General features: G+C 50.3%; 9 protein-coding genes across 9 annotated transcripts; 6 read left to right on the top strand and 3 right to left on the bottom strand.

The window, feature by feature from the left end:
• Positions 1-911: 911 nt before the first annotated feature.
• Positions 912-1,307, top strand: GT037_001438 (uncharacterized protein; the record flags this gene model as incomplete). The annotated part of the gene is made up of 2 exons (XM_038926485.1): positions 912-1,139; positions 1,266-1,307. The coding sequence occupies 2 exons, from the start codon at positions 912-914 to the stop codon at positions 1,305-1,307; spliced, it is 270 nt and encodes an 89-aa protein (XP_038789777.1).
• Positions 1,308-1,677: 370 nt separating this feature from the next.
• GT037_001437 (uncharacterized protein) lies at positions 1,678-2,903 on the top strand (the record flags this gene model as incomplete). The annotated part of the gene is made up of 3 exons (XM_038926484.1): positions 1,678-1,855; positions 1,912-2,220; positions 2,299-2,903. The coding sequence occupies 3 exons, from the start codon at positions 1,678-1,680 to the stop codon at positions 2,901-2,903; spliced, it is 1,092 nt and encodes a 363-aa protein (XP_038789776.1).
• Positions 2,904-4,657: 1,754 nt separating this feature from the next.
• Positions 4,658-6,618, top strand: GT037_001436 (uncharacterized protein; the record flags this gene model as incomplete). The annotated part of the gene is made up of 3 exons (XM_038926483.1): positions 4,658-4,975; positions 5,057-5,297; positions 5,378-6,618. The coding sequence occupies 3 exons, from the start codon at positions 4,658-4,660 to the stop codon at positions 6,616-6,618; spliced, it is 1,800 nt and encodes a 599-aa protein (XP_038789775.1).
• Positions 6,619-6,937: 319 nt separating this feature from the next.
• Positions 6,938-8,122, bottom strand: GT037_001435 (uncharacterized protein; the record flags this gene model as incomplete). The annotated part of the gene is made up of 1 exon (XM_038926482.1): positions 6,938-8,122. The coding sequence occupies one exon, from the start codon at positions 8,120-8,122 to the stop codon at positions 6,938-6,940; it is 1,185 nt and encodes a 394-aa protein (XP_038789774.1).
• Positions 8,123-9,378: 1,256 nt separating this feature from the next.
• On the top strand, positions 9,379-9,843 carry GT037_001434 (uncharacterized protein; the record flags this gene model as incomplete). The annotated part of the gene is made up of 1 exon (XM_038926481.1): positions 9,379-9,843. The coding sequence occupies one exon, from the start codon at positions 9,379-9,381 to the stop codon at positions 9,841-9,843; it is 465 nt and encodes a 154-aa protein (XP_038789773.1).
• Positions 9,844-12,097: 2,254 nt separating this feature from the next.
• On the top strand, positions 12,098-12,382 carry GT037_001433 (uncharacterized protein; the record flags this gene model as incomplete). The annotated part of the gene is made up of 1 exon (XM_038926480.1): positions 12,098-12,382. One exon carries the CDS (start codon positions 12,098-12,100, stop codon positions 12,380-12,382), a length of 285 nt encoding a protein of 94 aa, XP_038789772.1.
• Positions 12,383-15,053: 2,671 nt separating this feature from the next.
• Positions 15,054-18,305, top strand: GT037_001432 (uncharacterized protein; the record flags this gene model as incomplete). Its single annotated transcript, XM_038926479.1, has 1 exon — positions 15,054-18,305. The coding sequence occupies one exon, from the start codon at positions 15,054-15,056 to the stop codon at positions 18,303-18,305; it is 3,252 nt and encodes a 1,083-aa protein (XP_038789771.1).
• A 163-nt stretch (positions 18,306-18,468) lies between these two features.
• On the bottom strand, positions 18,469-20,205 carry GT037_001431 (uncharacterized protein; the record flags this gene model as incomplete). The annotated part of the gene is made up of 2 exons (XM_038926478.1): positions 18,469-19,884; positions 19,972-20,205. The coding sequence occupies 2 exons, from the start codon at positions 20,203-20,205 to the stop codon at positions 18,469-18,471; spliced, it is 1,650 nt and encodes a 549-aa protein (XP_038789770.1).
• Positions 20,206-21,080: 875 nt separating this feature from the next.
• GT037_001430 (glutamine synthetase) lies at positions 21,081-22,706 on the bottom strand (the record flags this gene model as incomplete). The annotated part of the gene is made up of 3 exons (XM_038926477.1): positions 21,081-22,103; positions 22,527-22,619; positions 22,671-22,706. The coding sequence occupies 3 exons, from the start codon at positions 22,704-22,706 to the stop codon at positions 21,081-21,083; spliced, it is 1,152 nt and encodes a 383-aa protein (XP_038789769.1).
• Between the last annotated feature and the right edge of the window lie 1,894 nt (positions 22,707-24,600).

The following is a 24,600-nucleotide window of genomic DNA, read 5'->3' as shown; positions in this document are numbered from 1 at the left end:
GATTGGAGGGTTGATCATCGGGTATATCCGCACTAGGGATCCCTGTGCATTGGGACCATAGCTCTAAACACCACGTCGAAGTCACCTCACTGGCAGGAAGCTGTATCGGAAGGGATGTAGGCCCGATCTCGTGTAAGACAATCCGCTGCTACTCAGGACCTGTGCCTTGCCGCAATGGTAGCTTCTCTTCTTTCGTCTTGTGATTTTTGTTGACGGTGATAATGTAACCTCGGAACGTATGGATCTTTTACCTTTATGGATTTCTCTTACCCGGCTTATGCCCAGAGTATCGCCAAGAACGAAGAGAACGTAGGAGCTCGAAGACTGATTTGTCGACATCCGGAGACAGCCGAGTAACAATGAAGGAGTCCTTTTGCTTCTAAAGATGTAGAGGTTGTTCTGTAGGGGGCATCATCACCTCAATGACCTTAGATGGAAGAGTATGACATCAGCTATGCCTTGTGCAGTCAAGGCAAACATGAAAGAATGGAAGTTCAAGGGCTGCAGAGACGAGATCTCAAGCGCCAGTCCTCTAGCAAGCGCGAGACATTCGAATCGGTACCTGCAGAAACACATGGGAACCCCTCTCCTACCCGATCATGGTAACGGCCGTAGATGTACATCCGCTCCCTTCCATACTCTTTGCTGCTCCTTAGAGTTTCTCTCATAAAACTCTAATAGCGGAACGTAGCAGATGACAGCTCTTATTAACCGGTAGTGCTTACGTGATAGAGAGGGGGTCTATTTGCTTTTACAAAGGAAGATATAAGGACGTACCACCATTCATATTTGTCCACTCACCATCAGAACAACGCAAAAAGCAAAAAGTTATCAAGCACACTTCACTTGCCCATCATTCTTATCGTCTTTCCCAAATCACAAAATTCTTGTTCCTATTCCAACTTTTCGAGATGAAGCAGTCCATCATCGTTTCTATCCTCTCCATGGCTATGGCTGTTTTGGCAGTGCCTACAAGCCTTTCGCCCACGAACAACGTAAACGTAAACCAATGCAGCGGCGGAAACAACAAACAGGTGTGCTGCAACAACGGGTTGCTCGGTCTCCTGACCTGCAGTGTTCAGGTGCTTGGTGGCGCTTGTGATGGCTCGGTAACTTGCTGCAACACCCAGGCCGCAGAAGTAAGTTGTTTCTTTCCCCCACGCTCAGTCCTGCGATACCATCCTTTTTTTTCAATTCCAATTTTGCGAGCCGGTCATGTGCCGGCTTCACGCTTCTCAACCGATACTAATATTTGTTTGTAACAGGGCGTTCTGATCAACGTGCAACTACTCAACTGTGGCCTCTGATCTGAATTTCCGGTTTTGCAACCGACGTAGGATTTTCAGGAAACGGAGACAGAAGGGGACGGAGGAGGAGGTGGCAAGGGCGGAGATTGTAGGATACGATACTTGTACGGTTAATGGATATTCAACATGTCACTATCTTGCCTTTAGTCACAATTTTTGCATTCATATGTGATACACATTCTGCATCACTTTCGTTTTATCAAGAACTATAAGGGCTCATAGCTCAGCACAGTCAGCGATATCGGCCTTCTTGACTTGTTGTGTAATCCACCATCACCACTCCAAAAGGAACATATTCGTCTTACAAAGAGCAGTCCTCATCCTTTAAGACCTCCCTCACTACTACTCTTATCTCATTTTCTAAATCAAGATGCCCAATAAAGCTCGAGACTATGGCGATCTCAGAGTCACTATGACATCCGAATGGGAGTGGCGATGGAACGATCGTGGTACCGGTGCCACGAGAGCCATTGACGTTTACCATGCTAAATCGCAGGGTGAACTGCTTCCCTTGGGGTCCTTTGTGTCTTCAACCTACATCGACGGAAGTACCCTTACGAGGAAGCGAGCCACCGAGCCACCTTGCTAGTCGGAAATAACCCAGATGCCAAGGGCAAGCCTGCATTTGCCAGTCCTACCGGTTACACGTTGATGTGGAATGACAAGGGCGGTGACGGCAAATTCGATGGTTCCTTTTGGAGACCCACAGCACCCGCTGGTTACGTCTCTGTTGGGAATATCTGTACCTCAAGCTACAAAGATCCTTCGTCCAATGAGATTTTGTGTGTCCGAGAGGATTTGGCGATTGATTCGGATTACGAGCCAGCCAGTCTATGGGACGACAGGAACTCGGGAGCCAAGCTGTACGCCTCCGTTTGGGCAATCTCCCGCCCTGTGTCTGACCGTGCAGGTAGTGAGAGGATTTGTGTTCTCAACGATACGTGCCGGCTTGGTCCCGACAACAAATATGATCAGCCAGACTGAAGGCTAGCGGAGGTTTTGGGCCTTCCTTGCCCTAGGGAGTTTACAAGATACGACACGAAGACCCCCGAGTTTACCAAAGACAACTTTCCCAGGGGTGGCGACAAGTTTAGCGAACAAAAGCAGACAGAGCTTGTCCTCCCTTACACGGCCTTCTTCCCTTCCTCGGAAAGGAGGAGTCTCAGCTTGATTGATGATCCGTTTATCTCGCTTAGTAGGCATATCGCGTGGGAAGTCTACACCACGCACACGAACAACAGCGCAGGTGAAATCACTGACAAGACTACCATCACGAAGGGCATTTCGCAAACGGATACAACCGAGATGAGTCATTCGGCTGGCGCTGACATTTCGGCCTCATATGGCATTGGTAGTTTTGGTGGGAGCATCAGTCTCAATTATCAATTCACGGCAACGAATACTAACTCGTTCAACGAGTACAAAGAGACTTCTCGCGAGCAAGGCTTCACTGTCAAGCCGTACCAAGCTTGCGTGTACCTCGTTAGACATGTGTGGATCAAGTCGCGCCGGAGCAATGGGTCTTCTACTTTGGCTGAGATTGGCTACAACATGAATGAGGACATCATTTTGGTAGGCGTAGACCTGAAAGCCTAGCGTCGGCCTATTGTAATTGCAAGACTGGAAATCATTCCTCTAGTATCAAAGGATAACGAAAAAGCCATTCATCTGCTCGATGTCCATGTTGCTCATCCAAGGTGCGAATTCGTGAAGACCAGCCTATGGACTCAAGACCAGTGAGTGTATTAGCTGCTGTACACGGCCAAGTCTGATAGTTTGCGTGAAGTGACATGTTCCTTTTGACATCAAGTGAGCGAACGTAAAGGTTCTCTGGATATGAGATGCTCAAGTATGGTAATTAATTCCCGCATGTGTATGTATCAAACATCGTTGATAATCCTCTGTCACAAAGTTGTACTTGCGCACACTTCAAATGTCGAGCAAGCAATGGAACTTTTTATTCAAACCATAAGCTCGGTGGAGTCAGAGCTAAAGCATCTGTGGTTTCGTATGAACGACCTACGTTCAAGAAACTCAACCCATCATCCGATAGTATGGCATCACCATTGTTTCAAATTCCTGAATGACTGATGCAATGTTGTCTAACCCAGCTATAGTACCACCAAGGACAAAGAGATCCGTGAAGATCAAATCTTAGTGTAGGAAATTTTGCTTCATAAAAGGTGTCTATCACGCTGTAGGATAAGAATAGAGAAGGGATTTTGACTCAAAAAGAGGTTTTGCCGCTCGGGGAGCGGGCCGAAAGCGTTTCCAGCTCCACACTGGGGGTTGCATGAAGGTTATTTTAATAGCCGTTGCTGCCCGCAGCAGAAACGATGCAACAGGAGGGTTTCGGTATAGAAGTGCGTGCTTATGGATCAATATATCAACGCGGTCTACTCGTGATTACCTAATTGGTACATTAGGCACTGTATTACTTTCTGTACTTGTGACGGTAATCATCTCTATCACTTTACGACCACCTATCAGCTTGAGGGAGTCGGTACAGTGAGTATTTCGGAGCATAAACGGGTTGTGTAAAACATCAGCTTGTTGTAATGAAGAGATGTGGCATGAAAGGATATCAGGGAAATTTTGAGACATTACGTCGCCGTAAGTATATATAGCAGGCGCAGCGCATTTCATATCGGTGCCGAACTCAAAAATGTCCACATCAAGCAGAACAGAAGAGGCACGACGAGAATGCAGTGCAGGAACATCAACTGCGACCGTTGTTCGGTGTATACCGGGACTTTTCCGGCGGGCTGAAAACAGCAGTTGAGGGGTAACACATGGGTGACGAAGCTTGTGTTCTGCCCCACATTCTGGGTAGTTAAATGTATTGTCATTCCGCCAGTTCCGAACACCACATGGTTAGTGCTTAGTTTCTGACTCCGCTGTCACAGACCGAAAGCATGATAGTGTTAATCAACCACGAAGTATGAATCTCCGGCTTACGTACCCCCTTCCATTCACAATGCTCTTCCATCGCACGACCGTCTGGCGAGTGCAGCATCAACGTGTTATTGCCTGAGTATTACTAATATGTTTGCGTATCTTTTCCCCGATGCAGGATGAAAAATTTCAGGGTATTTGGGGAAGTGTGAAACGTGGTTACGAGTCTTATGAATGCCTACGTATGTGTCTACTTCGCACAGACCCCTATATTTAGCGCGAAGAATGCTACAATTTGGTATGACAATCGCGCCAGTGATTACTAGATTGTATTCATACATTGCTCTTATGTCTGAAATCTGTCTTCTCTTGACTTTGCAGTCAGTACCAGCGGCTTCAATCCTCTTTTGGCAGTCCATCACTAATACCTGTGTCCACGGCGGAGACTATCAATCATGACGGCCCGCCCTACTCCTTGGCCCGAATTTCATTCCACTACACTTCCAACCATTCTTTTCTTGCTAGCTTCACAGTATCCAGATATCACTTATGCTACATTTCCGCGCGACCCCAATGACATCTCAGAAGGCTACCGCAAATTCACGTATTCCGATGTTGCAAACGCCGTCAATACTTTAGCTTGGTGGATCGACGAACATGTAGGGAGGCTGGAAGAAGGCACGAAGAATGGAAAGAAAACGTTGGTATATATCGGACCGAATGACATCCGATATGTGGTACTATGTCTCGCGAGTATAGTGACCGGGTACAAAGTAAGTTGTGTTCTCTTCCCCATGATTACCAGAAAAAGAGACAAGAAAGTTTGTTGAATTTGCACTGACAAGCACTCGAAGATGCTCTTCCCATCGCCACGATATGGCGTCACAGCTCTACTAAAACTAATCGAAGCCGTGGACGCAAAAGCTATACTAATTCCCGAGACGCCACTACCCATCGTGACCGAGATCTTGAAGAAGAAAGAGATGAAAAGCCAGCAGATACCAAGTGCTGAACAATGTATTGCAAGCAATGTGGACCATTATCCGTTTACCAATAAATTTGAGGAATGCAAAGACGATGAGATATTATGTCTGCGTAAGTTGGTCTGACCATCACCCTTTTCCATTGTCATTTCCGACCATTGCAGACAAGTAATAACCAACAACCGAAAACAGATACGTCCGGCACAACCGGGTTTCCTAAACCAATTCCTTATACACATGACTGGGTGAGCAGCTTTTCGCGCACCATCCGTTTACGCGCGACTCCCGGTTTCAGACGTTCAGACAATGTCCTATATAATGCAAGTCGAGAAATGCGGGTCTTCACCACCGTGCCCCCATTTCACGCTAGCGGTGTTACATTTATGGTACTGCTGCCTCTTCTCATCGGCATGACGCCCATATATCCACCCGCATACACGACGCCAGGGGAAGCCGTAGATGCCACTCTCTCGGGCCTAGAAGCCCTGCATAAGTCTCAACAGATGAATGTTGCAAACAGTGATGCAGCAAAAGAAAGAATCGAAAAGGTAGTAGACATGGTGGTCATGGTACCACCTTGCATCGAAAACGTTTTCAAACACCCTGAGAAATTGCACAGATTGAGCCAGCGTGCACATGGTTTGTGTTACGGGGGCGGCAGCATAGCCCGTGAAGTCGGGGATGCAATTTCACACAAAATGAAACTCCTCAACGCTATTGCCTCTACGGAACTGGGTTTGTGGCCGCTTATCCGCCCACGTAGCATCGACTACGATACCAACCTCACAGACCAAGAACAAGAGAAGAAAGAAGACTTTTCAGATGGAAGATGGGAGTACTACACCTTCCACCCCGCATTTAACATCCACTTTGACCCCGTCTACAGCTCGGACTCTGGTGACACTGTCTTCGAAGCCATCATGAAGGGCAACAACGGGAAAGATTGGGGCAGCTATGTCCAACCCTGGTTTAAACTTTACCCAGACAGCAGCGAGAAGCGACTCGGCGATCTTTTCATCCAGCACCCCTCCGACACCTCATTATATAAACACTACGGTCGCGCAGACGATCTTCTAGTCTTCCTTACGAACGAAAAGTTCTATCCTACCGTGGCAGAGCAGCGCATTGCAGGGTTCCCGGAGGTGGCTGAGGCGCTGCTTGTAGGTACGCGCAGACCGAAAGCGGCGCTTGTGTTGAGGTTGGAAGATGGTGAAGTGGTGAATGATGCGCTGTGGGAGAAGATTGAAGAAGTCAATAGGAGCTCGCCGGTCTACGCGAGGGTGCAAAGGAACATGTTGCTTCTGGTTCAAGAGCCCTTTTTGAGAACCGCGAAGGGAAGCGTAAGAAAAGCAGATATGAGTAGGATGTATGAGAGGGAATTAGACACTTTGTACGGAGAGGAATGTTCGGAAGGGAAGAACAGGAAATGGTAGGATGTGTGCGGACATGTATCCTGCGAGCAATGGCGAAATTGACTGTCAAAGTAGTAACGTATCCTAAGAGTTTTTTCGTCTAGTATGCTTTGCAGTCTATTTATGCTAAGACCTTACTATAACACTAAATCCCAAGAGAACATGTTGACTATCACTATCAGTAAAACGATGAAAACAGGTTTGTCATCTAAGCTAGTGTATCGAGAGCAATGAGATATTTCGGACCGATAGGAAGGATGTTCATGGAACAGGCTGCCATGCACATATTGGTGCTGAAACAACGGATAACTTCGACGAAGAGTCATAAACCCCCCTTCGATTAATTTCGCGTGATACCAGTAGCTGCAACAAGCGTGTTGCCCATGACCGGTGCACCGCAAATTTGGTTCCCGCTGTTGACGTACTCCGGCACAATGGCCACAGCAATCGTCGCTGCCTGTGCAGCGTTGGAGTCGTAGATTTCAGCACGCACAGCGTTGACTTGATCTTCAGTGACGGCGCCGCTATTGATCAGGGCAGCCAGTACGGCGGTGTCTTCTGCTTGAGAGCAGGTGCTAGGCACTTCACTGGCAGAGCCTGAGGAAAAGTGCTGGGCAGAGATGTAGCCCGTAGCGACACCTGTACCGATGGGGATGATGACGGGTTGCAGGAGAAAGTTCCAGAGGTTTTCTAGAGTGGCCTGGGCACGTGCCGCTTCTATGGCATTGACAACGTACTCTGTCTGGTCGGGGAAGTATATGCTGGCAGCCCAGGGGAGATATACGACGCATTCGTACGCGCGTCGACAGAAAGGGAGCAGTGTGCCGGGAAGAAGCATAGCGTCAGGTCGTTCGGCGAGGGAAGTACCTGGGCTTTGATCCTGAGTTTGACTTTGGGGTGCCATATCGGGGTTGGCCATGTAGTACTCCTCAAAGTTGAAAGGATAGCTTGCGTTGAAGATCAGGGGCTCATTGTTCATCACTCGAAATGCGGTATCCCATTCTTCCGTAGGCACCCCGGTGAAGGTGCCACGAGCAATCTGCTGCCAGCGGTAGTCCTTGCCGTCTTGCTCAAAAACATCGCCGTGCTGGAGCTCGCCCACTGATCGTGCCCTGCGAGGAGCGACTTGTCTATTCCCCGCCTTGTGCGCTCTGTGCGAGGTGACTTGCTGTAGACCGTCACTTCCACCGAAGACTCTGACGGCTGAGAAATCGTTCCTGCCAAATCCGACATTAACACAGCCCGTGTTACCGGCAGCGACAGGATTAGCAGGGTTGTTCAAATCGCAAGTGTCGCCTTCGAAGAAGTACAGCAAATGGTCGAGCTGGTCCCCGTCTTGTCTAGTGATGGTGACTGATGAAGAAGCCGTGCTGTATGAATCGTCAGGTACGCAGCCGTCTTCAATTGAGACGTCGAAGCCACCAAGCCGTTCACCGCGACATTGATCGCCTACGTAGAATGTCAAAGAGAAGGCAGCAACCGTGTTGGTAAAGGCCAGAAGCCTTGCTACATGCAGGAAGACCATTGTACCGAAGGCAAGAATTTGTCTGGAGAAGTCGAGTTCGTGGACGTTTGAGATAGAGAGTGGTGTGAGAGTGGATTGAAGAGGGAGTTATGTGTCCGATGAATTGATGGCATTTTGGCTCTTCCTTTATACCTCTTCCCAGGCCTAGTTGCAAGACCTTCCCAGCTGCCCACGGCGCAGATGCGCCGTATCATCGCGGTCAAGTGATAAAACACCAAGATATCCTCCAAGATATCAAGACCTCGATGAATGCGCCTCTCCTGTAAGTCGCTCTTGAGTAACATATTTTCGAAACCCTATTGGAGGAAGCACTGCAAGCGAACCGTATTACGCCCCGAATATGTGGGAAGTGTCTGTTGGATGATCTGTTCAGGTGGTTAATCATGACGAGAATAGAGAAGTCGTGTTGTACAAGCATGAAGGAGCGCTCCGACTTAACCGCGGGACCTGTGACGTCCGAGCAATCGGGTCAGCAAAAGTGCGCGGATAAAATGGGCGGATAAACAATTGTCGTTGAAAGGAGGACTTAGAAGCAACTAGAGTGATGGGGCAGACTCGACTCTGCGTTGCATTGCATAGTAAAGCTTGCTCGCTCATTCCTAAAGGAAGAGCATACCCGAAAGGAGGTGACGGAGGTGTTGGGACTACTGCACATGACACGTTATTCTCAGAGACAGCTGCTTGCTTGAGGGGACTTGTTCGCGGACAGATCAATAAGGCCACTGTTTTTACTCATCCTACAACCGCAAACTTTTATTAAAAAAAAAAGTCATCAAAAAATTGTTTTTCATCATCAGAAGGTCCGCTGTTATCAATTCTAAAGCATTTCAAGAAAAAATCATATTTTTCGAAGATCGAACAGCCTCGAAGTTGACCAGTTTTAAAATCTTGGTAAGGCGACCCATGGATGGATCTCTAGCGGGTTCTTTTGCAGAAGTGCTAAGATAAGATACTGGGCTTTACAGAAGAAGTGGATCATTACTGATATTTCTGCGAACAACGCCCTTGCTAGAGGTTTGTCGTGACGTCGCGCGCGGTGCCGTTCTTCCTCGCCAACCCAGGATAATAGTTGCATGTGCCTTGGCGGGCCAATCAGGTACCCTGCCGAGCCACGGTAGAGTTCCTTCCGCGCAGATGGCTTGGCATGTAGCCTCAAAAGTGGAGAGGCATGAGGCAGTGCAGGTGCTGTCAACCGCTTAAAGAGAGCCGGGGTTGTCCACTCCCTTGACCTTTCTCGTCGTCATTCCGTAACAGCCATGGCAGCCCGAGCCCACACGGCCGAGCCCACAGGCACGGGCACGCGAAATGACCTAGAAAACGCAGATCACAACAACAAGCAGGCGGACAGCTTCACATGCGCGTCCAACGACCCTCCACTGCCTCCAGAAAGTGCCACGTCGGTAGAAGTCCGCACATTTCTCACGGACGTCCTCTGTACGCAATACGGAGTTGAATCTGAAGCGTCACGCAACATAGCCAGCCTTTGGACGGTCGGTTCGGGGCGCGAGCTACGTACCTATCCAGCAGACATGTTTTTCAGTGTCTTTGGAGATCAGGCCGGATGGGTACTGTACAAAGAGGTCGGTAGCCGGATGACGCAAATGGATATAAAGCGGAATCCTAACTTTGACGCAACGAAAAACCGTAAGTGTCCCGCGCCCCTTACCAAGACGGCAGAGTCTGCAGAGAGGAAAGCTAAGTCCATAATCAAGGCTCCGTAATCTCTGGGGTGTGTACGATAGAGGCCGTGTTGGCATTTATCTTTATGGTGTTGCCAAGGTTTCGATGGATTAGTGGATTGCTTCTTGCGTTTTGTACAGTCGTGCTTCTTAGCATGATGTTAGTTGCAGTCGCGGGTACGCCAGATACTAGAAAAGTTCCTGAAGCGAAGTTGAAGGTGTCTTACGGAAGGTGGTTTAATAATTCGAAAAGATAGAGTAATGAGATCAAGAGAGACAAACTAGAGCATATGACCGCAGAACCAGAGCTTGTACTCTTCAAGGGTTCGTGCTGTCCAAGTCCTCCGATGAGACTTGTTCGTAGCGCCGTGTGAGGCTTGTCTAATCCTATACACTTGCAGTAAGACAGCGGTAAAACATTACATAGTTAAACATACTTCACGTTTCTTTTCTAGCAGTCTCGTCAGATTCCACGAAGCACTTTAGCCAGCGAGACCACCACCATCTTGCACATGAATGTTAAGGAAGAACAAGCACGATATCCATTTGAGAAAGAGGGATATGTCAAACGATATATCCCGTTCTCTTGATTTGAATATCCTTGAACTATACTGACTCAACGTCTATGTACCCAGCACCGATCACAAAAGGTATGGAATCAGGAAACTAGATAGTAGGTAATTGCGAATAGAGCCCGTGAGCGTGACACTTGGACCTTGGCTGGGCAAAAAGCTGAGTATCTCAAGTTCATTTGGTATCAGAGTGTCAAAGAATCCGAGTGAAAAGATGATCGATTCGACTGGAGATGGTACCCAGACTATGTACATAAAATTGATAGAGCCACGTCATCCTCCACTCTATAATTTGGAGCGTCTGAGTGTCAGAGAAACCACAGTGACGTGTATGGCAACTTGACATCTAGATGTTGTTAAATAATAAATGACGATTTTTAGAAGGAAGCTTACAATCTGATGATCTTTTCTTGGAACATCTGCCCAAAAGCTTACTTAGGGCAGCCGATACCTAATCCAGTGCTCATAGAACAGCAGTCCGCATTGCAAGTTTTCAGAATCTCAGCATTGCAGAAATCTCCGTCTGCAAAGCCATTTCCTTGCTTAAATCGTGCCTTGTCGTCGCGGAGGCAGCAATCCTCAAGGAGGAATTTAACGTCACACCAAGCCGATGTGGTCGTGGCAAAGAAGCTGAGAGCAGTGATAGAAACAGAGAAGATGGTAGTGGAATGCATGTTGGCGTTTTTGGTGGGGCTGGAATCGGTCTGGGATTGCGTTCGAGTCGAAATAAAGATAAATAGGGAATGTTGCCGTCAGAACCCTGAGAGAGAGAACCAAACTGAATGATGATGATGATGATGATGATGATGATGGATGTATGAAGAAGAAGATAACATGTCTTTATATATGTGATAAAACCTTCGTAGTGCCTTGGAAATTGCTTGGGCTTTAAGATCGTCCTCAACTAGTACGGTCAAGTAGGCCTGTCATTTGGTAACAGCTGCTCTGGAGCTAGGATAGCATGGGTGGTGCCCGGCCATGACCTTCTGCGTTGATCACAATGACTTGGTACTCGTGAGCTTGGGTTTCGGTTTAATTTCTCAAGCAGAAGTATCACCCGTACTGAAACTGTCCAGCTTGTTGTCTTTCGGCGCAATTCACTTCAGCCTGTATCAACAAGACTAAACTGGAAACTATACTGGAATGCGTAACTGCCAAGGTTTTTGATCTCTTAAATCGCTAGATGCGGTTTTTAGTCGGACTACAATCTTACTGCGTCGGCGCTTGTGCGCAGGTGAGCTATGGTGATCAAGAGCCAAAGCGCGGTGATATCGCAGCGAAACAGAGAGGTTCGTAGTCGAACTGCATCGCATCTTTGCGCGCAATGCGCATGTTCAGTTGTTCTGCTGGTAACTTTGCGCAAAGACGATGCGCCAGTATCACAAGTCCGCCAAGAGCGTTTCATCCCTGTTGATGCACGGGCCAATGGCTTTACCTCCGCGCTATGGCTTTACTTCCACTGTAAACCACCGTCGTGAACGCACCTATGCATCAAGCAAAACACAGGGTCTAGGTTTGGAAACATGTTCTCAGATGTTTCTTGGCTGTTTTCGAAACAAGTTAGTCGCATTATAGTTCTACAGCGCCTATAAAGACCTGCGTCTCTCCTTTGAATTATCCATCATCACTCTCAGCTCCGACAGCGACCACATTCATTCTCACTACTACTTTCGCTATAAGCAAGAATCTTCTCAGCGCTCACTTCACTCCCTTACCTCACCAACATGCATTCAAACACCATTATCTCGGCGGTTGTTGCGACTATCGGCATCTTTGCAACGGCTATCTCAGCTGAGTGCACCGTTAAATGGACAGACAACAATTGCTGCTTCCGGGATGTGAAGGCACGTACTTCTCAGGACGGGTGGTCTAACATAGTCCCTGGTACCAAGACTGGCGGAGATATTCGCTTTGCAGATGGAAATTTGTGTCCCCCTGAGGTTGTGGCTACGTGCAGTGCCAACTGCTGTGACCCGACGACTGGCTGGGGAAAGGGCTGCCCGAAGTAGAGCTTCCATTGAACTCTCTTTACTCGAGCTCTGCTTGACTGTAAGTCATTATCGACGAACTTGGAGCCCAGGATTTAGTTAACAGATCTAGATCTCTCCTGTCAATTCTGAAGACGTCGGACGTAGAAGCATGACGTGTAAGCAGCGATTCCAAACGACCAGCATACTACAGAACATTGGCCAGTCAAATTTATACGATGGAATGTACGGGATGCACGCTCAGAGTAGTTTAGCCTAGAAATACACGTTCATGTTTGGAAAAACCAAGGCGTCGCATTCGCACGTCTTCCACTGCCCATTGCATCAGCCATGTGCACTACGATCTATTAGCTCCATACACAAGATTGGACTCCCAGAGCTTAGGCTTGCATTGAAAGTCGGTATCTGATATAAGGATCACAAGTTCAGGAATGAGTAGAACATGAATTGCTATCTTTGTAGATGCGGCTTCATCTATACCTGCAGGGCTGAGCGTAGATTGCTAAAAACCTCTCATCTTTATGCCGTTCACCCAGGCTAGCTTCGTTAAGCGGTAGGTCTTTGGGCGTTAGCTTGTAGTGACCGCTGGATGTCCAACCAAGCTGCCGAGCAACAAGCGGTCGGCTCGGCAACATGGTTGTATGAAGGGAAGAGACAGTTTTGCCGGGGTAACACCATCAGGGCTCAAGCCTTCTCTAAGACAGAATATACATGGGATATCTGCCTAAATGCCGTGCAACAGATTCACGACAATCGTCACGGTGATCCTACCAGAGAAGTGCTGATCGACCCCCGGGTACGGACAGAGCTGGGCAAGAGACCCGGGTACTACGTGTACAAATCGTCACAAACTCTTTTGGCATCATATCTCAAGTTTTCCTCTTGTTTTATTTAGGAAAATGCCGCGATGGTACGCTGAATAGAGGCTGAAGCTACAAAGCGTGATCATTAGCATCCAACGATGCAGTGTCAACGAACGTCAGCCGGCGCAGATCGCCGTAGAGAAACAGCGTCGCCGACTGCTTGCTTCCTAGTCGTCCAAGGTGAGGCAGGGTGAATACCCACTGCCGCCACTGGCTCGAGGAGGTACAGGGGAAAATTGGTTATAGACATCTATTACAAGATCCCCCAGCTCACCACCCTCTATCTGGGAACGACGCCAAGCAACATGCGGCAGTATGTCGTCGGAAAGCTGCTGAACAGATGGGCAAGCGCCTTTCGGATTACATTGTACGTCTGCTTCTCCGACAGCAAGTACATCGCAGAGCCTACCTGCAGGGACACCCCTCCAATACGTTGTAGGAGAACTGTCTGCACTGACGCTCAGAGGCTATCGCTGAACTCTTTGATCCTCGACAGCTTCCGTATCTGAGTGGACAGGAACGGTCTGATATCGCCGATCACGTCCCCATCATTATGAGGGTTTAGTCCTATTTTTGGCAGTTTTCCAGGCTGGGCAAGTCTCGGCTGACGATCGCTTGCTTGAAGGCACTAGTCTACGTAACACTACTGTAGTCACCTTGCCCTCCTTTTCTTTGACACAGCAAAAGATGAACGATAGCTCTGCGCTGTCTATGCCTGCTGCGCGCCTCTCTAGCTCCTACGTTAGGAAGACGAAATGTATTGTCTTGCTCTTGCCGAGCCCGCCTGATGTCCAAAGCAAGCACGACGTGCCGCTGTCGCCATCATTATCGAAACCTTGTTTTCGAAGTCGACGTGAAAATTGGTGAGAAAGAGCGCGTTGCAACACACCGCGTCTGCTTGTTCCAGCATTTGTACGAGGCGGAGATTCTAGCAGCGAACATTACAGGAGAGAACATCTGGTGTACCTTGAACATTCTCCACATTAGTAGAGTAAACATCTCTCCCTGGTCCTGCGAAAGCTTGCGACTGGTTCTCAGCAGAGACCCTGTAGACATCTGGGTAGACTGTCCAAAGCGATGGTTATTCTGTACTTGACGCTGCTGAAGACGCGATCTTGTGATTTACAAGGCACCTACCCTTACACTTGCGATGTTGACATAGTATGATCGCAGAAACATACATTTGGTTACAAGCGCGCGCGAGACTTGGATTCCAGTAGGTCGGGTCTGGCGGTGAGGACAGACGTCCCCGTAAGCCTGTCGTTCCGTGCGCTATATTGTCCGACTGACAATCCAGGGATAAGATTAGCAGCGCAGGTACACGAGTAAGCGAACATGCGATCGTGAGGATCTACAGTGTGGAGGACGGGAAAGGGCAGCCCTTTGCAAAGCGGAAATGAGCATGTCTGGAGGCACGGTTGAGCAAAATCGTGCCAGTCCTTCCATTATCCCGCGCTAATGGCAGTTGGGGGACATTGACCTCGCGACTCTCAAAATGTCCAGCACCACCGATCGTGACCTTTCAGAGGTTTCGAACATGCTGCGCTACGCATCCTGCAGCTCAGTCCAATCTGGTCGTTCCTTCGCGCTGACTTGACTCGGATTCATCTCTCAGCAGCTGCTTGGCTTTGCTCCTGCGTGCGTCCCATGACCCGACACCAGCCTTCAGGTTCGACAGATAGAATTCAGATATTCTGGCTGTTGCAAGTTCAGTCGCATTCGGTTCCATGAATTCCTTGTCTATTAATAGCCAGCCCCGTGATCGCTAGCATCGATGCCAAGCTTTGTCGCTTCCGCACCTGACCCCAGCAGTTCGCGTTCCTGACACGATGGACTCAAACATGGCGTCTTTGATGGACCTTGTGTCCCAGAACCAACCACGATTTCAAACCCACCAAGCGCTTCTGATCATTGGACTACAAAACGACTTTGTGACATCAGAGGGACGATTGCCAGTTGACACTCAAACGCGCTTTCTAGAGCGCATCAAGACCTTGATCCCGATATTTCGGGAGCGCAGCGGCAATGCGATATGGGTCCAGACGCTGTTTGAAGCGGACCGCATTGCGACTGGCACCGATACGGGTGAAGGCGACACGCTCGTTGTAGGCGGGCTTGTCGATGGTGACGAGAAGGACAATGACGCAGCAGAGGAAGAACTGGCCAAAGAAGCGGCGTCACTACCGGCGCAATCCAGATCCTCGAAGCACAAGCAACGCGCGATAGATCTGCTGAAACGTGTGTCCGCTCGAAGGAAGACGTTGCCCAAAGAAATTGCAAAAGCCAAGGCTGAGGAAGACGAGGAATTGTTCTTGTTGAAGAGCGAGAAGAGAACGCCGGCATGCGTACCAGACACGCACGGCGCTGAGTTTGCGGATGTCATTGCGAACCAGGTCGAGTCATCGACGGATGTCGTGATTCGAACGACCAACTACTCTGCGTTTCAAGGTACCAACTTGCTCATAACGTTGCGCGCAAGGCTTATCACAGAGCTTTTTATTGTGGGATGCATCACCAATGTGTCCGTGCTGGCGACGGTTATTGATGCAGCGCGCCATGGTGTGAAGATTCATGTTGTTGAGGATTGTCTCGGCTACCGAAAGGAAAATCGACATGATTTGGCTCTGAAGCGCATGGAAGACTTCTTCAGCGCTTTCCTAGTCAACAGTGAGGAGATACTCAAGGAAGAACCGCAGATAATTGTGCAAAAGACGGCGGTGCCTGCGAAAGGCGCAAAAGGCGGCGAGGATAATAGTGACACGAACATGGAGGAGATGATGGCTAAGATGTCTCTTGCAACATCCATAATAGCGAAACGGACCGCGGCAAGGACTGCAGAAGAGTCTAGCGCCAGAGGAGCAGTGGATCCTAGCGACAAGGAGTTTTCAGATATACTCACAAAGGGAGCAACGGTACCCGGCGCACAAGAAGAGGCGAAGAAACCGGAGCTTGTCAAGACGAAGATACGCATGAGGACAGGAAAGTCCAGGAAAAAGAAGAAGAAAATGAAGGAAGGAGAAGAACCAAAAGGTGACGACGGAGATGCAGACGGCAAACCTGGCACGTCTACAGACCAAGGTACGAAAGATCCACCACCAGCCATAGCATCGCCTACAGTTCTACCCCCACCCGCATCAACCGAATCTCAACGAACTTCAAAGGTTGCGAAAGCTGGAAGTGTTGCAGATTTGCGGCAGAAAGAAGTGAAGCAGCACATATTGAAGAACGCTACTTCGGTCCCTATGCTATCTACCAAAGCTGATGGCGAAGAGATGGAGAAGAACAGGTTATCAGATTTCTCAGATCGCGTCCGCATGTCATTCACGAGGGCGGCAAAGTCTGAATCAGGGTCTGAGTCAAAAAGAGGGTCTACCAGTTCTGCAAATGCTGCCTCTATCAATGTGAAGCAAGACGACAAACAACCGACGTCAAAACTCCCGCACAGAGAGCAGTCTCCTGCGGTCACACAAGAAATCGATCCTCCATCACCAGCAAAAGTCACTACGATGCGGCAATCGCGCAAGTTGCAATCGCTCGCAACTTTCCCAGTCCTGGGACCTGGGGATCACATTGCAGAAGGCGATTCGCGCATCATGCACAACTTCTTCTCTGCCGACTATGTCCACCTATCTGCTCCATCGAAGCCACTCAAAGATGTCATATTCGCCCAACTCTACAATGAAGTGCCATGGCAGAAGATGTTCCACCAGCAAGGCGAAGTTCCCCGTCTCGTGTGCTGTCAGGGCGCCTTTGGCGACGACGGCTCGATACCGGTATACCGGCATCCATCCGACCAAAGCCTACCGCTCCTGCGATTTTCTCCCAAAGTACAGCTCATTCGAAAGCACGCTGAGAAGCTTGCTGGCCACCCCCTCAACCACGTGCTAATCCAACTCTACCGTTCTGGCAACGACTTCATATCCGAGCATTCCGACAAGACACTCGATATAGTAAAAGGCTCTTCAATCGTCAATGTAAGCTTCGGCTCGCAACGGACGATGCGCTTACGCACCAAGAAGGCTCAGTCGGCAGAGCAGCAACAAGAAGAAGAAGAAAACTTGGACAGTGACACTATCACGCAACGCAGAACCCAGCGCGTAGTCCTTCCCCACAATTCCATGTTCGTTCTCGGCCTCGCTTCAAACGCAAAGTGGCTCCACGGCATCCAACCCGACAAACGCCCTCCACACGAACGCACCGAAAGCGAAACAGCCTACAACGGTATCCGCATCAGCTTAACATTCCGACACATTGGCACCTTCCTCGATGCGCACGAAACCGTCATCTGGGGCCAGGGCGCAAGCGCAAAAACGCAACGCGACGCCGCCGACATCATTTCCAACGACGAGGCTGAGACCGTCCGCCTCATCACTGCTTTCAGCCGCGAAAACCACGATCCGGAATTCGATTGGGAGGAACACTATGGTGACGGATCTGACGTTTTGCACTTGCACGCGCCGCCGTCGTCCGCCAATGTCCCCCTGCTGTTCCTGAGCAACCAGGCGATTCAAAACAACCAAGTCATGATTCTCCTCGCAGAAAAGAAGCTTGCCTACACGGCCATTGAAGCGCCGTCTCTAGACCCGGCGTTCGAAGTAGACCGCCAAGTCACGCTCAGGGATACCGATGCCATGCATACTGAAATCCACAGTGCGTCTTCCATACTGCTTTATCTAGATCGGTATCACCCGCTTGATACATCAGCGTCCTCGCATTGCGTGACTGCGAATGCGTATCCCATCATGGTACTCACGGCCGGCATAGTGAAAGCTTGGTCGGATCGAGGGAGGCTGGAGTCTGGTGATGAAGTTGAGAATCTAGTGGGTCGGTTGGAGGAGATGGTTGAGGGGAATGGTGGACCGTTTGTTGCCGGAAGTAGATTTAGTATTGCGGATGCGTTTGTTTGGCCGGTTGTGCATGTACTGGTTGGGGAGTGGGATGGATGGAATGAGGGGGATGGAGGGTTTGAAAAGCTGGGGGAATGGTATAGGGCATGTTGGAGGAAGAAGGCGAGTATCAAGAAGGTGGTCGGTGCATTGGCTGTTCCGAATGGGAAGGACAAGGGGGAAAAGAAGGTGTAGTGAGGCGCTAGGGATGGGGATGCGGTTCATTTCTGGGATCAGGAGCGTTTTGGATAAAAAGCGTGATTATTGAGTTTGGGCACAAATCAGATGTTGTGAGCTCTCATTAGTACGTCTTTCTTGATGTTCTTGATTCCATTCATTTCGTTATCATATACAAGCGCTATCGCTTTCCTTTTCCTCCAATAATCCCAATCCCTCTAATGAAGAAGATGACGATAAAGGTTGTGGCAACGCTCATGCCAAAGTTGAACCAAGCCGTCGTCCTAATTCCAACTTTGAGCGCGTCATCCCAAGGCTCTGTCTTGTGTCCCTCAGTACCAATCTGATCCACGCTCAGACCCTTTTCTCTAGCCACAACAGCCGTCTGCACCGCCGTCGCAATCGCAAGACCAATAGCGCGACCGATTTGACCAACAGCAGTAATCAGCGCACCACCCAACGACGCATCTTCAGCCGGCAGCGTCTTGGCCACGAATAAAGTAAGCACCGGGAAAATCGTGTCCGCGCCCGAGACGCACAGCACCATGGCGGGAAACCCATACGCCCAATACGTGGTATCGACCGGAATCGGAATCGCAAAGAGCAGCGAGGAGATGCTGACACAGATGGTGCTAAAAGTAAGGATATAATCCCCAGGCACCCTCGACAAGATCTGTCCCGTAATCGTTGCAACCAATATCCCCGTGATGCCATTGGGCAAGAACCTCAGCGTCGTCTGAATGACGCTATGGCCCTGGTAGTCCTGGAACCAATACGTAGCGAAGATGAGGTAATTATTGAAGCTAGAAAAGAAGAGCGCCATGAGCACATTCGCAGCCGTAAACTTGCCATTTTTGAAGATGCTCATCTTCATCAACGGGCGCTTCGCCGTCTTGGTTTCGAGGTAGTGCTGCCAGAAGCCGAATGCGATGATGACAATGAGGGCAACGACAATGAGGACGGGGACCCATGGAGTGCGCCAGCCCACGACGTTGCCTTCGGAAAGGGCAAAGACGAGCATGACGAGCCCGATTGTGATGAGTGAGCCGCCGAGCCAGTCGACCGTGTTGCGCATGACGGGCTCTTCTTTGAGCGGCGGAATAGGAATGACAAAGTAACTTGCAACCGTGGAGATACCAGCTATGATTCCAAAGAGCCAGAAAACCCATTGCCAGTCGAGATACTCGCCCACAATACCACCAAAGATGTTGCCAAAGACGCCGCCAAGCGGTGCTCCGGCCCCGAAACAGCCAAAAGCTATGTCTTTTGTTTTCCCAGGAGCGAACGTAGAAGCCAGTATGCCGAGTGCAGTCGGTGCCATGGCGGCGGCAGCGAGACCCTGGAGTCCGCGGAAGATATCAAAGCCGATTTCGTTGGGGATGAATGGTGTGATGATGGATGTCAGCGTGAAGGCGGCAGAGCCCCAAAGGAAGATCATTCGTCGTCCGTACACGTCTGCTAGACGGCCCCATAGAAGGAGGAAGCAGCCGAAAGTGAGGTTGTAAGCGGAAATGATCCATTGTTGGCGACTGACTGGTATGTCTAGTTCTTCGCCGATGGTGGGCAGGATTATGACCGATGCTTGGACTGCCATGGTCTATTGGGAATGTTGCGTCAGCTCATGTCCTCTTCCTCCAACGTCATGTAGCAAGTATTGTAGGACGGGGGGTTTGTTGTTGCTTACACTCAAAAATGGTGCTGCAGCGATTGTTGTGACGAGTGCCACACATCGTGCTTTTGAGAAAGGCAAGCGTTCAGATGCCGTCGTGGAGACAGCCTCAAGTGCTGTACCCGGTAACGCATCTTTCTCGCCATCAGCAGCAGTAGCAGATTCTTGCGGTGCCGCGGTAGCTACTCGCTCCAAATCTGTTACGCCTTCAATAGGCAAGACCGAACCTTTCTCACCAGACTTGGCCATTGCAGTCAAGGAGTCTGGAGACAACTAAGCGGTTGCACCCCACAATGCTCCCCGTGGGGAGGCGGCGCATTCTTATGACTGCTCGTGAAGTTGGGGTGGAATACGAATGCCGAGACGGGCTCGCTTGCCGACCACACGGCTAAGGATTCTTCCGTTGCATGCGGAAAAGCGGTATATCATTGCGTGCTTCCCAACGTCGCAGTAGGCACTGCATAGCGGCAATCTCAGTTTTTTTTTCTTTTTTTGCCATCTGTGCTTGTGATGGCATCTGTCACGTAATTTACAAGACAGCTACAACATCATCTCCTTCAACGAACCAAGTCCTCGCCATCAAGCCGAATATGAAGCTTGCGAGACTGAAACTTGTGTAAAATGCTTCGGAAAAGGTGACCATGGCAGTAGAAAAGTTACCCACATAGAACAAAAAACGTATGCTGCGTAAGAAGTTGGATGGATGGATGGATGAAGGGGCGAGGAATACATTCCACCAATTGCAGCGAAGACATGATCACCCGACCTACAAGCCCATTATCAAGAGCGAAACAAGCAACAGTGCGCCTCCTCCGAGACCTCTCCCCACTACTACCTACTGTCCACAGGTAGATAGGCAAACACCACAAAATTCCAACGACTGTATACAAGGATGAATGCGTTGCTCAAAACATCAGGATAGAAAATTCATTGCTCATGCTATTACCGCAGCAAGTACGTGATATAAATCCGAACTATTTCTTGCCCGCCATCGCCAGCCATCAAGCAGCTGAACGGCACCATCATCCATGTCATCCATCATCAAACAAACGATCTAATTGCGTTCAAAAAAAACTAAAAAGGGGGTATGAAGAAGAAGACGTAGCCCAACCCAAGCCCCATATCTACGGCTTGTGGACATCAATAACCATCTCCGTCTCGACGACATCGGCCTTCTTGGCAAACCTGGCGACATCGGCACCCTCAACCTTTCCGTACATGGTCTCGGCGATTATACCAGTAATCTGGTATGGGTCACCGTTGGAAGCCGGGCGGCGGTCCTCAAAGTATCCCTTACCCTCGGCAGCAACAGCGCGGGGGATACGGACAGAGGAGCCACGGTTCGCAACGCCCCAGGTGAACTTGTCGTAAGAAGCCGTCTCGTGCTTGCCCGTCATACGGAGCTGGTTGTCCGAACCGTAAACGGCCATGTGCTCAGCCTGGCGAGTCGAGAGCTTCTCCATAGCAGCTTCAATGGCCTTCATGCCGCCGTCGGCACGAGTCTCCTTAGTGGAGACGTTGGTGTGCAGACCGGCGCCGTTCCAGTCACCGGGAATGGGTTTCGGGGCAAAAGTAACCTTGGCACCGAATTCCTCGGCCACACGGTGCAGCAGGAAACGAGACATCCAGAGCTGGTCGCCGAGAGAGATGCCGGGGCAGGGACCGACTTGGTACTCCCACTGTGCGGGCATGACTTCGGCGTTGGTGCCTGAGATGGCAATCTCGGCGTACATGCAGGCCTTGTAGTGCGCCTCGACAATGTCGCGGCAGAAGACCTTGCCAGTGCCTACACCGCAGTAGTAGGGACCTTGGGGAGCAGGGAAGCCGTTCTTGGGCCAGCCGTAGGGCCAGCCAAACTCGTCGAGCAGCGTGTATTCTTGCTCGAGGCCGAACCAGAAGCCGTGTTCGGCGTGCTTGTCGAATATTATGGCCGCGTCGTGGCGGAAGTTGTATGCGTTGGGCGAACCGTCCGACATGTACGTCTCGCACATGACGAGGACATTGTCGCCCAGACGGAAGGGGTCAGGGTAGTATGCGACGGGGCGGAGGTAGACGTCGGAGTTGTCGCCGGGCGCCTGTCCCGTTGATGAACCGTCAAAGTTCCATTCTGGGAGGTCGTCGAGCGACTCGACCTTCTTCTTGAGTGTCTAGCAGGCCATGTCAGTATGCTTGTCATGGGGGAGGGGAGGCGAGGTGAGGTGCCTCGGGTAATCGGAATGGGAGACGACGTCACAGGTGGGTGGGCATGCGGAAGGGACCTGCATGGTGGGGTTGAGCGGCTCGCGATAAAGATAAGGAACGCCCAAACTTTCCCACCCGGCAGAAGGGAGCGATTGGCGCCATGGCGTCACACTCCAACTTCCCCAGTAGATCGAGCGTAACCCCCCATCGTCTGGATTGTGTATCGCGAGCCCGTGTCACCGCGCATCGCAGCCAGTTGTTTCTCTTGCATTTGAAATACTCCAGTTTGCAACTAGGCTGCTTTGCAACTGGACTGCTTTGCGGGATAGTGTGTAGGAATCGGGGGGAGCATCGTGGGATCGGAACCGCAAAGCTGGAATCAAGCTCACCTTTGACTTTGAGCGGATGCCGTTGGAACCATCTATCCAGACGTACTCGGCCATGACTGCACCCTTTTGGGGCAGGTCAAGGTACTTCTTGAGCTGTTTGTTGCATTAGCAGGTTGCTGGGCACGCGAGCAGCTAGAAACTCACGTTGGCAGCATTGCTAACAATCGTTGAGTTGGCCATGACTGCGGTATGTGTGTGTGTGTTTTTTTCTGTTGGTTGTGAGGAGGAAGAAGGAGGAGTAATTACTGTCAACCAAGACAAGGTAATAGAGGGGTTATAAGTGGATGAGGTCTTCAAAGTGAAGTGGGGAGTTTGAATGAGAGATAAGGATAGCGGGCCAGGGCGTTCAGTTATAAGGTAAATGTCTCGTCGGCAGCGATTGACCTGTCCTGACTGTCTCGGCCTGTGGCGGGGCTAGCCGTGCTCAGATACATAATTAGGCTGGCCGTAGCCAAGAGGCGTCGCCGAACTGTTTCCGTGGGATGGGAGAAGCAATCAACCTTCTCTAAACGCGCGACTTTTACGCCGCATCCTGGCATTATCTTCTTGCCCACTCTGCAAGTGACTTTAGTTCTAGTCTAGAGGATACCCGCCCGTCTGGACACGTCTTGTCTGCCCAATCTCGCAGCCCTCATTTCAAAGATGTCGTTGCAAAAAAAGACCCACGCTGTCCGCAGGTAATGTCACGATGTGCAACAGAGCTGACCGACGGGGTACACGACGCACAGACCCGCACAGCCTCAAGCACCGCACTGACTTTCCCACTTCCGAGTTTGAGCGATTTGACGCTGGGTAGCGTCGCCTGTAACGTGTAGCTAAATTTACCCAATTACGGTTATTACCCAATTCCTACCAGATTCGTCCACTTGGCCGCCCCGTACACCGCTCCACTGCTACTGCTACTGCTCCCTACTCAGCGACCGACTATTGCCCTTCGTATGCATTGTGTACTCTATGCCCAACACGAGCTGCGTAATCCCTGGGACCCTGAATGCACAATGACCTTTTACGCACACGTCTCGCGACACCTGCAGCGTAGTGCATACAACCGTGGTTCTGGGCAGGGCGCCGTTGCCCGGGGTTGAAGAGTCGGGGGCGATAAGGGCCGTGTGGGCCAATCGCAGCGGTTCCAGTTAGTCTCGTTCTCGCCTGCCGTCGTCATAGCAGCATCACTCAACAGCGCTCGCCGTCGGAAAGAGATGTGAACAAGTCTCGGATGCTAGTTAACTTGACTACAAGAAACGTTGTCGCAGCCGGTGCGCCCGACTTGTTCACTTGTTGTATGGAACTCGAGGCCGTGCGTTTGTTCTGGAAGGCCGCTGGAAGGAAGTCTCTGTCGCGCCTGCTGTGGTACACAATACGGCTAACAGAGAATCCCATGTTAACCCCACAGGTTTCCTAGCCTGGGCGTCGGCAGAGCAACACATGTGTACACAGCGCGCGCGTACGCGCGCACACGGGCGGGCCTATTTACATTCAAATCGCACGAATCCACGTCTCCGAAATCATAATCTGAACTCTGAGTCGACTGAACCCCACGACTCTTACCAACCCACCACGGTCTCGACATTTTCCAGCACCTAACACAGGCAAAAAAGCCGCACTGCGACGTCGGCTCAACATTATCGTGCGTCGACGTTGGGCTTAGTGGGGTATGCGGGCGAGCCGTCGATCCGCTAAGTAGGGCGTGCACCCCTGGTGCCAGAGATAAGGGACAAAGTCCAAATTCCGCCTTACGTTAGTCTATCAAGTAACGCCGGCGGCGCATTGTGTCATGCTGGACGGTGCGAGCAGTCGCAACGCATTTCCTTCACCATGGACAATAATTCATGAATACAAACGTGAAACGACGCTGCCAAAAAGTACATGTATCAACTTTGACGATGAAGGATATGTGAAGATCTGTGGCGGTGTCATGTCCCGGGTCGGGCCAAGGCTAGGGCTCGCTGCGCTACTCGTAATGCTGGAGCGGAAAACGGTCGACAATGCTTGTTATTTCCCCAGAGATTGCTGATCAAACAGCGAGAGCCTCGTCTGCATGGTTCATGCAGTCAGTCGTCCAAGCGGGAGGGAT

The sequence above is a fragment of the Alternaria burnsii genome (assembly GCF_013036055.1).
Source record: "Alternaria burnsii strain CBS107.38 chromosome Unknown 750, whole genome shotgun sequence".
Classification (NCBI taxonomy): Eukaryota; Fungi; Ascomycota; class Dothideomycetes; order Pleosporales; family Pleosporaceae; genus Alternaria; species Alternaria burnsii.
The sequence above is the reverse complement of the archived record's forward strand: the minus strand, read 5'-3'. Positions and strand labels throughout refer to the sequence as shown.